At 49.3% G+C, this 13,314-nt stretch overlaps 5 protein-coding genes across 5 annotated transcripts; 3 read left to right on the top strand and 2 right to left on the bottom strand.

Annotated features, from left to right (window-relative positions):
• Positions 1–771: 771 nt before the first annotated feature.
• On the top strand, positions 772–3,294 carry MGYG_07163 (amidase; the record flags this gene model as incomplete). The annotated part of the gene is made up of 10 exons (XM_003171116.1): positions 772–864; positions 921–1,387; positions 1,437–1,864; positions 1,917–2,016; positions 2,069–2,159; positions 2,212–2,406; positions 2,460–2,575; positions 2,630–2,796; positions 2,892–2,957; positions 3,149–3,294. 10 exons carry the CDS (start codon positions 772–774, stop codon positions 3,292–3,294), a joined length of 1,869 nt encoding a protein of 622 aa, XP_003171164.1.
• A 558-nt stretch (positions 3,295–3,852) lies between these two features.
• On the bottom strand, positions 3,853–4,788 carry MGYG_07164 (short chain dehydrogenase; the record flags this gene model as incomplete). Its single annotated transcript, XM_003171117.1, has 4 exons — positions 3,853–4,349; positions 4,419–4,533; positions 4,586–4,707; positions 4,761–4,788. The coding sequence occupies 4 exons, from the start codon at positions 4,786–4,788 to the stop codon at positions 3,853–3,855; spliced, it is 762 nt and encodes a 253-aa protein (XP_003171165.1).
• Positions 4,789–6,220: 1,432 nt separating this feature from the next.
• Positions 6,221–7,949, top strand: MGYG_07165 (phosphatase 2c; the record flags this gene model as incomplete). Its single annotated transcript, XM_003171118.1, has 2 exons — positions 6,221–6,281; positions 6,349–7,949. The coding sequence occupies 2 exons, from the start codon at positions 6,221–6,223 to the stop codon at positions 7,947–7,949; spliced, it is 1,662 nt and encodes a 553-aa protein (XP_003171166.1).
• Positions 7,950–9,024: 1,075 nt separating this feature from the next.
• MGYG_07166 (CDP-diacylglycerol-inositol 3-phosphatidyltransferase) lies at positions 9,025–10,129 on the top strand (the record flags this gene model as incomplete). The annotated part of the gene is made up of 3 exons (XM_003171119.1): positions 9,025–9,250; positions 9,346–9,722; positions 9,791–10,129. 3 exons carry the CDS (start codon positions 9,025–9,027, stop codon positions 10,127–10,129), a joined length of 942 nt encoding a protein of 313 aa, XP_003171167.1.
• A 757-nt stretch (positions 10,130–10,886) lies between these two features.
• MGYG_07167 (hypothetical protein) lies at positions 10,887–12,645 on the bottom strand (the record flags this gene model as incomplete). The annotated part of the gene is made up of 12 exons (XM_003171120.1): positions 10,887–10,932; positions 10,999–11,418; positions 11,476–11,613; positions 11,680–11,717; positions 11,786–11,808; positions 11,874–11,906; positions 11,976–12,065; positions 12,127–12,145; positions 12,203–12,225; positions 12,309–12,394; positions 12,465–12,505; positions 12,604–12,645. The coding sequence occupies 12 exons, from the start codon at positions 12,643–12,645 to the stop codon at positions 10,887–10,889; spliced, it is 999 nt and encodes a 332-aa protein (XP_003171168.1).
• Between the last annotated feature and the right edge of the window lie 669 nt (positions 12,646–13,314).

The raw sequence follows: 13,314 nt of genomic DNA on the forward strand, positions 1-13,314 counted from the left end.
ATTCGAGCTGGGCGTTGAGTACAAGGTAGACATGCTTGGACGCCTCACGGTGGTGCCCAATTTGTGAACTGCATCAGCACGAGCCTGAAGGGAGTTCGCTTGCAAGGATTATAAATTAATTCGTGTTTGGGCCCAAGAAAGCGACATTGACAAAACAACTGAGATATCCGTTTAGGATGAGCTTGCATCGAGGCTCCAATTGGCTAAGTTGGGCCTACCCTTAATTAAAAAAAAAGAACCATATACTCCGTGAAACCTAGTCAATAGGAGGCGTTGCATTATAACTAACTAGTTAACTAGTTATTACGAGGCAAAAGGTTAAAAAAACCCAAGAGCCAAGATTGAATATTTGAAAACCCCCAAGGGATGGACCGTCAAGCGCGTGTCCTTCCATCGGAGCCATTCGTCCCATTATACGGCCAAAGTGTCTGCAAATGAAACGAGCCCGAAGCACCCCTTCAAAGGACACGTCACAGCCGCGACAAGAGGAAGCAGTCACAGCAGACGAAATCAACACGGGTGGGCGCTGCCAGAGGGATTGGCTTATAGGTGTAAACAGCCCCTCCTGTGTTTCCGTTGGTAGCGCTTCTGAGATTTTGAATGGTAAAAAGCCTAATTTCCTCCCCCGCTTCCATTTCAACCTCTTTCGTGATGCTTAAATTTAAGAGGACTTGCTCCACTGCCTATCTTCAATTGAAGAGTATTATATTAGCCCTTCAACCTCGTAGCCAAACCCATTTGTTTCTACAAGCAACCTTCCAGCCCGCAACAATGTCCGAACAACGGTTCATCCCAGGGCTCAAGCCAACAATGGTGACCCAAATCGGGCCCGAGGCCTCTTACTACGTTCGAGCCCGAGTAGAGGTATAACCGGCTTTTTTTATCCCCTGAATCCTAATTCTCTTACACTAATAATATAGGCCTCTCTACCAGATTACCTTCCCGCCTGTAGTTTCACTGTTACTCCTGCAGTTGTGCTTCACGGTCAACTCGGGGAGCTGTCCTCAGAAACAATTCAGGAGACGTTCGACCGTTTCCTGGATGTTGATGATGTATTTCAGGAAGCATTTACTAAGGACACATTTCTCATCCTCTCAATGCCGATCGGGAGCCAGCCTGCCAAGGTAGGAAATTCTACCCTTAGCCATACATCGACCGGACGCCTTAGTCTGGAGGCGCTCCCAGCAGAGCTAGCCAGCTCTCTCAAGTCAAAATCACTAGTATTATGCGTACTAGATGGGGAGTTCGACCTACCCGAAGGCCCTTACTTTATCGTGGGCCAAAACCTTCACCAAGCATGGCGTCTCTATCCCGACACTCTCGGGGCATTTTCGACAACAGTAGTTCCAGATGACACTATGGCTATCTCTCCAGACTCATACACACAGTAAGTTGGCGTATTTAATGCCTGGGTAAATTTATTTTGACATCATAAGGACCTTTCGATCTTTGCAGAGTTCGGGGTTCACAGGAGCGGACGCGAGTGTGGCCGTCCCATCTCGCCTCTACTTCAGGCGGAGTGATGAGAGACCATTGGACGGGATGAGGATCGCTGTGAAGGACAATATCCATCTAAATGGGGTCATCACTGGCCTTGGAAATAGGGCATACGCTGAGCTCTATGGCAGGCAGACCGAATCCGCGCAGTTCATCCAAGATCTCGTAAACAAAGGAGCAGTCATTGTAGGGAAAACAAAACTCTCAGCGTTTGCAGGATCTGAAATTCCCCCCTGTCAATGTATCGACTACTTCCCACCATGGAATCCACGCGGCGATGGCTATCAAGGCCCCTCCGGCAGTTCGAGCGGAGCAGCAGCAGCAGCAGCAGGGTACATATGGTTAGACTTCAGCATTTGCACCGATAGTGCGTACCCCTTTTCCGATTCCTCAATAACTATCTAATCCCAACTACGCAGCTACCGGTAGCATGAGATACCCTGCAACAAGCCATGGGGTTTGGGGCCATCGATCCACTTGGAATAGTATTAACTGGGCGGGAATTATCCCATCTTGCCCGTAAGTTTATTCATTTACCCGTTGCCTACATCGAGTCTAACACATAGGGTAGGTCTTTTGACACTGTCGGGCTCCTTGCCCGCACTCCCACTGAGATTAATGACGTTCTCAAAACATCAGGGGCTACCCAGAAAAGCAATGATGTCGGTTTAAGGCCCCCTAAGCATTGAGAATAAAAGTTAACTGCTTTATTAGTGGCCAACAACAATACTCTACCCGACTGAATGGTTTCCCCTTAATAATAGTAACCAGCAAAGCATGACTGATGCATTCGTGAAAGCACTTGAAGCTCTCCTAGGAGTCACGCATAAAGAGATATCCCTTGCGGAAGAGTGGTCCAAGTCAGGTCCGGAGGACCTACGAGACAAATCCCTCGTTGACCTCGAAGATGTATGTGTTTAATTCAAAAGCTGCTAGTTCTGAGGCTCACATACTCTGTCTAGATGGCCGTTACTTTGGGTGGTTATGATAGCTACCACTATTTTGATGATTTTCGGTCTCAGTACTTTCAGAAGTTTCAAAAGCCACCATACGTGAGCCCTACGCACACAGAGAGATGGTGAGACCAGCTCTTGCGTATTGCTAAATGGATGGCATAACTTACAACTAGCAGGAAGCTTGATGAAGCTGAGACTTCAGAAGAACGGTCAAAGGCATTTGAAATGATTCCGCGTTTCCGTGCTTGGGCATTTGAAAAGTTATTGCCCATTAGCAGGGAAGGGACTTGTCAAACCATCATGATAGTTCCGCACGGGCGACCAGGGGCGAATTATCGTGACGGTAGGACAGAACCTAGCACAGGGTTAGCTCTTTCTCTGAAATATGGCTCCCGCATAGCTCCTTTATACTGATATTTATATTAAGTGGGGACCCAGGCCCTTATAAGGGAGACCCGACCTTCTTTACGTCCATGCTAGGTGTACCCCAAATCGTTGTTCCCAGTATGTGACGACCAATATAGAGACAGGAGGTGATGGCACTAATATTCCCATAGTCGGGCAGAACCCCTACGAGTCCAAGGTGTCAAACCGAACTGAGTATGCTCCTATTTTCAGCACGCTCATCGGTGCTCCAGGTATTACCCCGTGTGTACCCCACCCAAGATGACATTAATCGACTAATAACACCTCAGGCACGGACCTGACACTCGTCAAGGTGGCCGAAGGTGCATTGAAGAAGGCTGGGTGGCCAACCGACATTCTGACAGGCCGATTCTTGTTTGAAGTTGGAGATAATGAGCGGTATTCCACTGTGCCACAGAACAAACCAAACCTCTGAAGGAAGCGTAGCAAGTTGGACCGTAGTTAATGATCAGGACTATCCACGTTTTTCGCATCATCTGAACCGTCCCTGTCAGATTGCTACCCCTATCAGCCTGTTTCCCCGACTCCTATAAACAAAGATAGATCACTAGCTCGTGGTTCTCCCTCTCTCAACCTAAACTAACCCCTTTACCGCCAATATTTGTCCAATTGTTCCAAGAGCTAGAAGATATTACCCAAGCTAAGGCCTGTTTTTATCGATGGGCCTATCAGATAAGGTCTGCTATGTCTTCCTCCTAAGATTAGGGTCCTTTTGTATTATGCGATTAAAAAAGAAGCTATTCAGATAAGTAAAAGAGGCAGAGCTATCTTAAAAGGTAGACTAGACTAGCTTTGGTTCCGAGGATAAAGCACAACAAAAGTACGGTAGAAGCTGAGGTTATATACAGCAGGCCCATTGGCTGACGGCTGCCTGTATCATTGATAGTGCTAGGGTTATACATAGAACCCCACTCAGTAATTGTGAGTCAACAATCATAAACCCTCTAGCCATGAGAGATATGGCGGCTAGTACCTAAAACTCTAGTTTCTGCCCAGTCCAGCTCCAGAATTCTCCAGTTTGGGCTAGTCCGACCTGATCGATCACAGAATAAATCCCATTTGCGGATTCTTCAACAGAAATCCTTCCATACCATCTAGAAAGGTGGGTGGGAACAGGGCCAGGATGAATTGACATCATAGTAATATCAACTTCGTCTTCTTTGAAAGCCATGGCAATTGTACGTGTTTGTTGATTGAGAGCAGCCTTTACCATCCTATAACCGAACTTCTCGCCGGTATTAGTTACTGCTTCTGTTAGCTCAGTCAACATAACTACCTCGAGATCGTGAGCCTCACAACTTATGGAACCGAGAATTGAGGAGATGTTGGCGATTTTACCAGCGGAGCTCGCCTCAAGGCTTTTCTGAAAGTATTTTGTAGCTAGATAAGGCCCAATAACCATTATCTGAAACCATTCAGTGAGGAGTGAGCTTTCATATGCTGTCCATGGCTCTGGGCCCCTGCTAACTCCTAGATAAGTAAACCAGCTTCAGCTGATGGGCACCAGCTGCGAGAAGGAAAATATCTATAGATTCTCACCAGCACAATTAATAAGGCAGTCAAGTGAGTCAGACCCGTACTGTTCAGCGGCTCCTGAAATTGAAGCTTCGACACGATAGTCAATTTCAAAAATTTTGGTGGCCCATCGTTTTAGCTGCTGAAGTATTAGGTCCATACTTTAGTAAACGTGAAGTGGGCCACAATACGTCGTTTACGGATGGGTCATTACGGGTTTCTGGCCGGATAGACCCAAATACCGTCCAGCCTTCCTCATGGAACTTTTGAGATAACCCAAGCCCGATTCCGCGGTTGGCCCCTGAGATAATATCTGTTAATAAAGAGCAGAGAATGTGTATATTAGGAAAAAGAGAAGTTACATACCGATAATCAAGACCTTTTTCGGAGCCATAACTAGTTTGTTAAGTCAATTTATAGCTTTGCTAAGCTTTGATAGGGGCAACGGCAGCGTATATCCCTTTTAAGTGAAGTAGAACGGAATTTAAGGGTAAGATTTATTAGACTTTCAGTTTGTTAACCAGGCAGTTATTTAAGTAGAAGATATAGAGGACAGGTGTTATTTCAGGTATCCCCAGGGGCTTTGGAGCCCAAGGTGCAGGTTGCTGGAACGTCACGTGGTATAAGCCTCTCCAGCACAAGATACAACGGAGCAGCAAACGAATGCCTTAGCGTCTTGCTGAGCACTGGAAATGAAGAGAAACAGGTGTGTAAATGGATGATGATGATGGCTATCCAGACCGGCAGCCATTACACTGCTATTTATCTGTACAGGAATGAGCTCGTCGAACTGCCGGTGCCTCCACCGAAAGCAAGCGTATGAAGCCAGCATTGGTTTGACGAATAATAAGGAGTGGCAGGCAGTACGCCGTATTATATGAGTATGAGGTATCGTTTTGTGGTAGCCCTTGTACTCGATTCAACTAAGCCTCTTCCTATTCTAATTGCGCGTACAATGATATAGAAACCATGTCAAAACAGAGTATTCCGTGCAACACAGGATATCAATCTATCCCGCCACATATTCAATTATATTAGCTCGAGTGGCTGGCTTTTATTGAAGGCTGTCGAAGAGCCCACCAACACAAAAGTTTGTAGAGCATGCTGCCTCCTGGTGCCTTATCTCATCTGATACGAAGGAAGATCCACTGCGATGCGACTCTGACTTGATCCTTTCGTTACTCCGAATGCAACGAGGTTAGACACGGCATACTAGGTTCATCACCATCAGAAACATCTCTTTTCCGCCGCATCGTCACATCATTGTTATTGAGCTGCCAGTCCACTAGCACTTGAGTGTTCGCACACGAAACCATACCACTGGCTAGCGTTATTATAAGTGTTATCAGATCAACCAAGGGGGCGGCTTGTTGATCGGCTGCTCAGAGTTCATGCAAGGATAAAAATAACTCCGGAGAGCTCCAACTCAACATATTCGGAACTATTGTAGCATTGCAACGCAAGAATTGTTGGGGGTCTCCTCCGTATGCTGTGTTTTATCTTCTGCGCTCTGATAAGTTATCAGTTGCAGACAGTGAACGGACGGAGACTGAGGGATTAGATATCTGCCCAAGATGCCTCTTCTCTTCCTGCTCGCCTGACCCTGCGTCATCACCGGCCAGCGCACACGTGGAGAAGCACAGTACAGCCTCTCGTTACTGTATTTTCTTGTCCCTGTCTTGCTGTTGCAAGGATCTGTTATCCCAGCCGCTTGTTTTCGGCGGACGATGAGGCCAGAGTGTTACTCTCCTCTGTCTTGACCATCAAAATAACTAACTCTTGATATCCCGACCTTCTCTTCTAACGAGCTTCATCAACCGTCGCAAATGAGCTCGCTGCCCATTAAGCGGGTGCGCATGCAGGGCTGGACCCTTGCCGATAGCTATAGTAAGAGCATACATATCCTTTTCTCTCCTCGATGGCATCGTAATCCGTTGACTGACTCTGCTTTCAGCCTTCATTTCCGTCTTCCTGCGAAGATACGCAACCGTAACTGCTGGAGACACCGCTCATCCATCACATCCAGCGGCAGCAGCATCAACCTCACGTACTCCTCGCCGCCACTTTCATGACTACTTTGTAACGCACCTGCCTACCTCCTCGCTCCACCCGGACTCTCGTGTCTCAGTCGGTCCTCAACACAACCTCCCACGGTCCGCTTCTGTTCCGCACGCTTCCTCTTCTACCGTTGCTGGCGCCGGAACTAGAACTAGACCGCTTGGGCGGGATGCATCCCCGGCCACGATATCGCCTACATCCGGCCTAGCCATAGGCCGAGAAACGACCGTGGTTCGCATTCCTCTGCGTAGTGCAAAGCACCACTTTGGTGTCTCTCATGCGCGTGGTACACGTCCTAGAAATGAAGATACATATCAGGCCGGTGTCATCGATTTACCGGCTTTTGCACGGCGAGCTCCACTTTCTGTCACAGTTGGCCAGTCTACGTCTGCGGCGGAAGGGAACAAAGTAGCAGATAGTGCTACAGGTGATCCCCAAGTGTTTTATTTTGGCGTCTTTGATGGCCATGGCGGGACGGAATGTAGCGAGTTTCTCCGGGAAAAACTACATGGATACATTCAAGAGACAGCAATGGAGTTTGGCATGGAATCTGCTCTATCAAAGTGTGTAGAGAGCCAGAGGCTAACGAACCGAGCAATACGCCATCGAGAGCGGGTAGGGGAGGTCAAATACGGTGTCTCCCCAGCTTCTACGGACGACAAGCAAAGGAGCCATGCTGTGCAAGGTGATCTCCCGATCCTCCAAAAGGCCAATAGGGAGCATATTGGAGAAATGGAGAAGAAGCTGGTCGCAGACTGGAGAGATCTAGTGGGCGGATACTTTCGTCGATTCCAACCATTACACTTTTCTTATTCAGGTGCGGAGCCGACGAGCGAAGATGACGAGCACAGCACCACCATCAAGGACGCAGAAGCAGACGCAGAGGGCGAAGACGTACCTGTTAGCGTCAAGTCAGGGGTCTCTATCGAAGAGGTCGTCGAATATGCCTTCCTGCGGGCCGATCTGGACTTTGTGTCCGCTCAAGTGTCCAAGGGGGAAGCTTGCTCGTTACCAACCAGCCCCGACAAGCCGCTCAATGAGTACGACATTCTTCACCAGCCGAACCGGTACCGCGAGATGCCCGGCGGGAGATCCCACAAGACCTTCAAGGGCGGCAGCACCGGCAGCATCGCCATGATCTCAACCCCGACCCCGACACCGTTTTGGAACCCATCTGCTCCCTCCTCCCTGCTGGTCTCACACATTGGCGACACCCGTATCCTGCTTTGCTCGACGGCAACCGGTCACCCAATCCCGCTGACGACAGACCACCACCCGTCCTCTCCAGTTGAAAGTGCACGCCTACAACGCTACGCCGCCACCTTTGTGACTGATTCGTTTGGCGAAGAACGCATGAGCGGGCTTGCAAACACCCGCGCCTTTGGAGACATCAACAGCAAACGCATTGGAGTCTCCGCTGAGCCCGAACTCCGCCGTATCGACATGGTCCTGCGAATCCACCTCTGTCTGATGACGATGGTGAGCGGACGTCAGTGACCAGAAGTAGTCGACATATCAGGAGCAAGACCCCGGACCAAGGCGCACGAGACGTGGTAGCCTTTGCTACGGAGGTGTCTTCGGACGGCGACAACGCTACCTGTCTGGTCGTGAGGCTGGGGGGATGGGAGAGACGACAGGAGGGCGGCCTGGGCAGCATGGCCACCAAGGAAGCCCGGGAATGGAGGAGCAGAGACGCCGCCGACCCCAGGAAGCGGAGGAGGTAATATCTCTGCTGCACTATTCACATTCTTCCCACTAACTATCCCTTTCTTTTGTTTTTGTTTATTGTTATGACCTGCATCTATTCCCTTCTATACCACGATACACTTGCATACTCGAATACTATGCCATCTAGATACTTGCATCCCCTTCTGCCCTCTGCATTGCCATCTTTCTGTTTGCTTCACTGTATATAAATAATCGACTCTTAGCAAGCTACTCGGCATCTTTCGCCCCCTGACCAGTAAACAACCAACTGTCTCTTTATCCAATAGTTCCCAATTCACTTCTCCTGAAAGAAACGGAGCATCAATCATCCACCCTTGTCATCTCCGATCCTTCGAGCCTGTCTTCAGCTCGCGGGGCGTCTGGTTATTCTAAATAACTAGTTTACTAGCCAAATAGCAGTCTTGCTCCCACCAGGCAAATAACATCATCATCACCACCACAATCACAACCACCAAAACACCAGCAGCAATATCAGCACCAACACCGACATCTTCTAGCTCAAGATCCTCTCGTTACGCCCTTCGACCGCTCTACCACCGTCTCCTTTTCCTCTCCGCCGCCTCCGTTGCTTCGCTGGCCTGCCAAGTTGCTCCCTCTCCGGCCGAGCCGCAAACTCCATAGTAAAAAAATATCTACAGCCAAAAAAAATAACACTTCAGCCTGCAGGCATCAACCAAACAACCGCCACAGACAGAGACTCCGAAGACAGCGAAGATAGACCGCTACAGTTCCTCGAATTCAGCTGCTGCCGTTCGACTCTACCGCAAAGAGGCCTCGAGACCGTACTCTCGCCCGTCAAAGGACCAGACCGGACGCTTGCTTCGCTGGCTGCCACACACGCGACATGTCCGCACGCACTAGAAGACAAAAGGTCGCCCAGCAGGCTCAGATCGAGGACGAGCATTCTGACCCGGTCGTGAACGGCCACGGAAACGGCACTGCAGGCTCGAGCAAGACCGTCGAGAAGATGAACGGAAGCACAGAGAAGCGCAGTGCGAGGCGCAAACGGACGCCGCCGCGGGACGAGGAGCAGAAGGAGAACATCTTCCTCTTCTGGCCCAACATCATCGGTACGTACGGAGGACACTCGGCCATGCTGCAGCGGCGATGGCGGCCGTAATAACAGTGACTGATGAAAACGACGATGCTAATTGTGGGTTTATAGGATATGTCCGCATCGTCCTTGCAACCGCATCCCTCTACTACATGCCTCTGCATCCTCGAACATGCTCTGCCCTGTACAGCGTCTCTTGCCTCCTGGACGGACTGGACGGCTATGCAGCCCGAGTCTACAACCAATCCACTACCTTTGGCGCGGTGCTCGACATGGTGACGGACCGTTGCACGACAGCCTGTCTGCTGGTGTTTCTTAGCTCTGCCTGGCCTCGGTGGGCTATCTTGTTCCAGGGCCTCATCAGTCTTGACCTGACAAGCCACTACATGCACATGTACGCCACGCTTACCATGGGCGGATCGAACCAGAGCCATAAGAAGATCGATTCGAGCAGGAGCTGGATCCTGTACCAGTACTACAACAACAAGGTAGGCTTCCTTTCTGCTCTCGTATTCATCCTCCCCGTGTGGCCAGCTTTCAAGTTAACTCCCTCCAGGCAGTATTATTCACCTTCTGTGCCATGAACGAGATGTTCTTCATCGGCCTTTACCTGCTCTCCTTCTCCTCGCCGACTCTCTCTCCCTCGCTGCTTCAGCCGAGTGCTGTCCCCGTGGCCCAGCCAACCACCCTCTTTGCCAACCCATGGAGCGCAGGAGCCCTTGAGATGGCTCGAGCAAACAAGATGGACAGCTTCTGGCCGTGGGTCCTTACTGGAGTTTCTGCTCCCATTATGGCCGGCAAGCAGTTTATCAACATTGTCCAGATGGTCAAGGCCAGCCGGTGGTTGGCAGAAGGTGATCTCGCAAGGCGCCGCAAGGCATCGCAAAGTGACTAATTTGACTAAATCAAATTGCTCTCAATTTAATCCATTCCCACTTAAAGTCTACGTAGCTGGTGACAGCTATATATGACTTGTTCCTCCCCCTCGTTTTTTACTCTTCTTTTCGCCTTCTTATCTGCATTTTTTTACCCCTATTAACACACACATACGCACACACTACTTAATTATCTGTTATGGAGTTTTCTTGCTGGTCGGAAAAAATACTCTTACCTATACTGCTCGCTCACACCACTTCATGCCCTATGTTCTCAGTTATTTGTTTACTCATTCACTTCTTCTCTTTTGTTTTGACCCTTTGACATTTGACCTTTCTACGGACTTACCTCTTCTTTCTCTGTGATATGTTCTTTATTCTAACCCCACCCCTTTTTTTTACTCTTCTTTGACATGGTCTGTTCTATCATTTCGCTTCTTGTTCATGATTTTTGTATTAATAGCATTAGAGCCCTTAGGATAGGGGCGAGGGCTAGGAACCGGTGCTGAGCTGATGTGCTTATGTATCACGTCTCGCATTTGCAATCTATCACTGTTTCATTGATCTACGGTCTCCAGCTTCTACCTCAAAGTGCTACTAACCGGGATATCATCATTAATAGTAAATAATAAATTGGTATGAATATTATCTCGGTCAGGTATTTTCTATGATATATCCTCCATGTTCCTTATATAAAAATAGCTGATCAAGAAGCCGTAACAATTAGTTATGAAAGAAAAAAGGGGGAGGGGTTGGATATTCTCGGGCTCATTATAGTCATATCTTCTCGTTGCTTTCTGGCTTGCGGCCGTATACAAAGTACCTATGTCGGACCGTTAGTATGTATAGATGATGTACTTTCGTTCTCCATGGTCTCTTGAACACTCACATCGGCCAGTAAACATGCAATTTCCTATTCTTCACGTCATTCCGGACGTCTATCAAAAACGCCTCGACCTGCTCCAAACTCCAGCCCAGCCCTCGCGTAAAGGGCCCTATACTTAGCGCCTGCAGACCCTCCAGCATGTTCGTCATCGTCCAGTTCCCTATCTCCTTCAGTTTGCGGTCTTTAGCCCATGAATTCTGCGGCCATTTATAAATAACTTCAACAACGTCGACGAAGCCAGCTTCTTCCATGCGTCTCTTATGACTTTTAGCCACGTCCAACGGCCTCTCTAGCTTTTCACATGCTTCCAGACAGAGCCGGGACCATTTGTCCAGGGCGTGATCTGGTGTTAGTGTGCCGTCATCGGATTTCAGGGGGAGACAGATATCTTGCATTTCAACATATCCGCCCGGCTGGAGGTTGCTGTTTGTTGGCGTATTTTAGTACTTGCATCCTGCTTGGGTATGGAGGCGTCCTCACTTGTAGCATTGGGTATAGAAGCGGTCCCAGTCTTTCAGGGAGCCTGTCATCATTCTACCGTGGACCAGGTCGAACTTCTGATGAAACTGCCATTCTGCTTCTGCGTCGTCGATCAGGAAGCTGAGATTTGGGGGGACCCTATGTTGCACTGTTAGACTTGACGAAGTAAACAGTAGATAGTAAAGGGCCGGGAAAAGGACATACAGACTCGGCTGGATTGGTGACAGGTCTGTACCAATTATCTGTATAAAGGAGGTGAGCTGCTGCGGGACCCCTCAAGTCAGCTAGTCAGTGTGGACATGCAACATACCTGTGCAGAGGGATGCTCGTCGGCTATGAATCGTGTCTACATCAGTATGAATGAACCCCTTAAACATACAAAACGATGTTGAACATACCAAAGTCAAGTGCCCAGACGCCAGTTCCGGTGCCTATATAGTGTATTGGGTATTAATATACATATACACGTCCAATGCTGTGATACTTGCGTGGGCACATACCAACATCAAGCACATTCTGGATACCCTCTTTAATTGGACATAGGCACAGCCTGCCGTCCAGCGACCTGAGGAAGACAGCATGCTGCATATCTGTCACAGCATCCATTAGCAGCCACCTAGACGAAAAGAGGGACGAAAAGAGAGAGCTCACCTAGCCGGTCATTCTCTATCTACAGCGACAGACAACATGTTAGCTACGCCGTGACAGGAGACGCAATCGGACTCACTTCGTCGTTTGGAAATGGGTAGCCTACGCCATCTGTCAGCTCTGCACACTTTATATGAATGTATGAATGTATAAAAGGGCGATCGATGGGCTAGTTGGTTACTCACTGCCAGCCTTGTATGCATGGTATCTTCTGCCATTCTCCATCCGGTACGCGAGAATGCTGGACGACAGCGAGGTTGACAACGTCGACCTGCAACCGCCAACCGTCAGTCATCCGGCCTCCCTTCGGCCCCAGGACAGGTGGACAGGGCGATATATACTCATCGTTGTCCCCGTAGGCCTCGTCGTCCATCTCTGCGGCCTGGTGGTTACAGCAAAACTTGGTGTCAGCCCACAACCCGCGACTCCCACCTCGATATATCCAACCAAGCTGGACTGGACTGGACGAACGAAACGAACCTCGTCTACTTCTATATGATTATTCTCGTCCGCCGGCGCCATTTAGTTAGTTATAGTAGTTAACGACCTGCTGCTACGAAACCAGGATCCCCTCGTCCGATATCACAGTGACAATCACGGCCAACAACTGCAAAATAAAAATAAAAAAATAAAATAAAAACCGGCATAAACCAGCTAAGCAGCCATACAAAGGGGTCAGGGCAGCAGCTAGCCCGCAGTATATATATACAGTGCTCCGTATATATACATAACAAAGCGTGTATATAACGAAATATGAAGCAAGCCGTGGCTGCAAAACGAGAGCGAGCTAGCCAGCCAAGGCCGCGGTCTGTCTTCCCTCCAACCGACCCTCGGGAGGCGAGTTCAGTGCTGCCGTCGGATTATTTAGCCAGCTCGTTAGTTTTCTTTGCCGTGCAGCTTTCAAACAGACATCCCGGGGATGGTTGACGATGTCACTCTGTCGCTGCCCTTTAGCGCGCTCGTCGGCCAGTGAGGCTCGCTGCGGTTGTTCTGGTGCTTGCGCGTTGGGGTTGAGGATGCTGGAATTTTCGCATCCTCCCTGAATCACAACGGCCCAGCCGGGTGAAGGATTGATAGCCAACGCTAGGCCGTCACTCGCCTGCTATTATTTGTCTCTCGGAAGCAAAAGTTGGACTCGACTCAATCAGCTGCGTTAGCTGGGCTCGGCCACGTATGTGCGTGGACGCACTC

Source organism: Nannizzia gypsea, genomic scaffold (assembly GCF_000150975.2).
Source record: "Nannizzia gypsea CBS 118893 supercont1.6 genomic scaffold, whole genome shotgun sequence".
NCBI classification, from domain to species: domain Eukaryota; kingdom Fungi; phylum Ascomycota; class Eurotiomycetes; order Onygenales; family Arthrodermataceae; genus Nannizzia; species Nannizzia gypsea.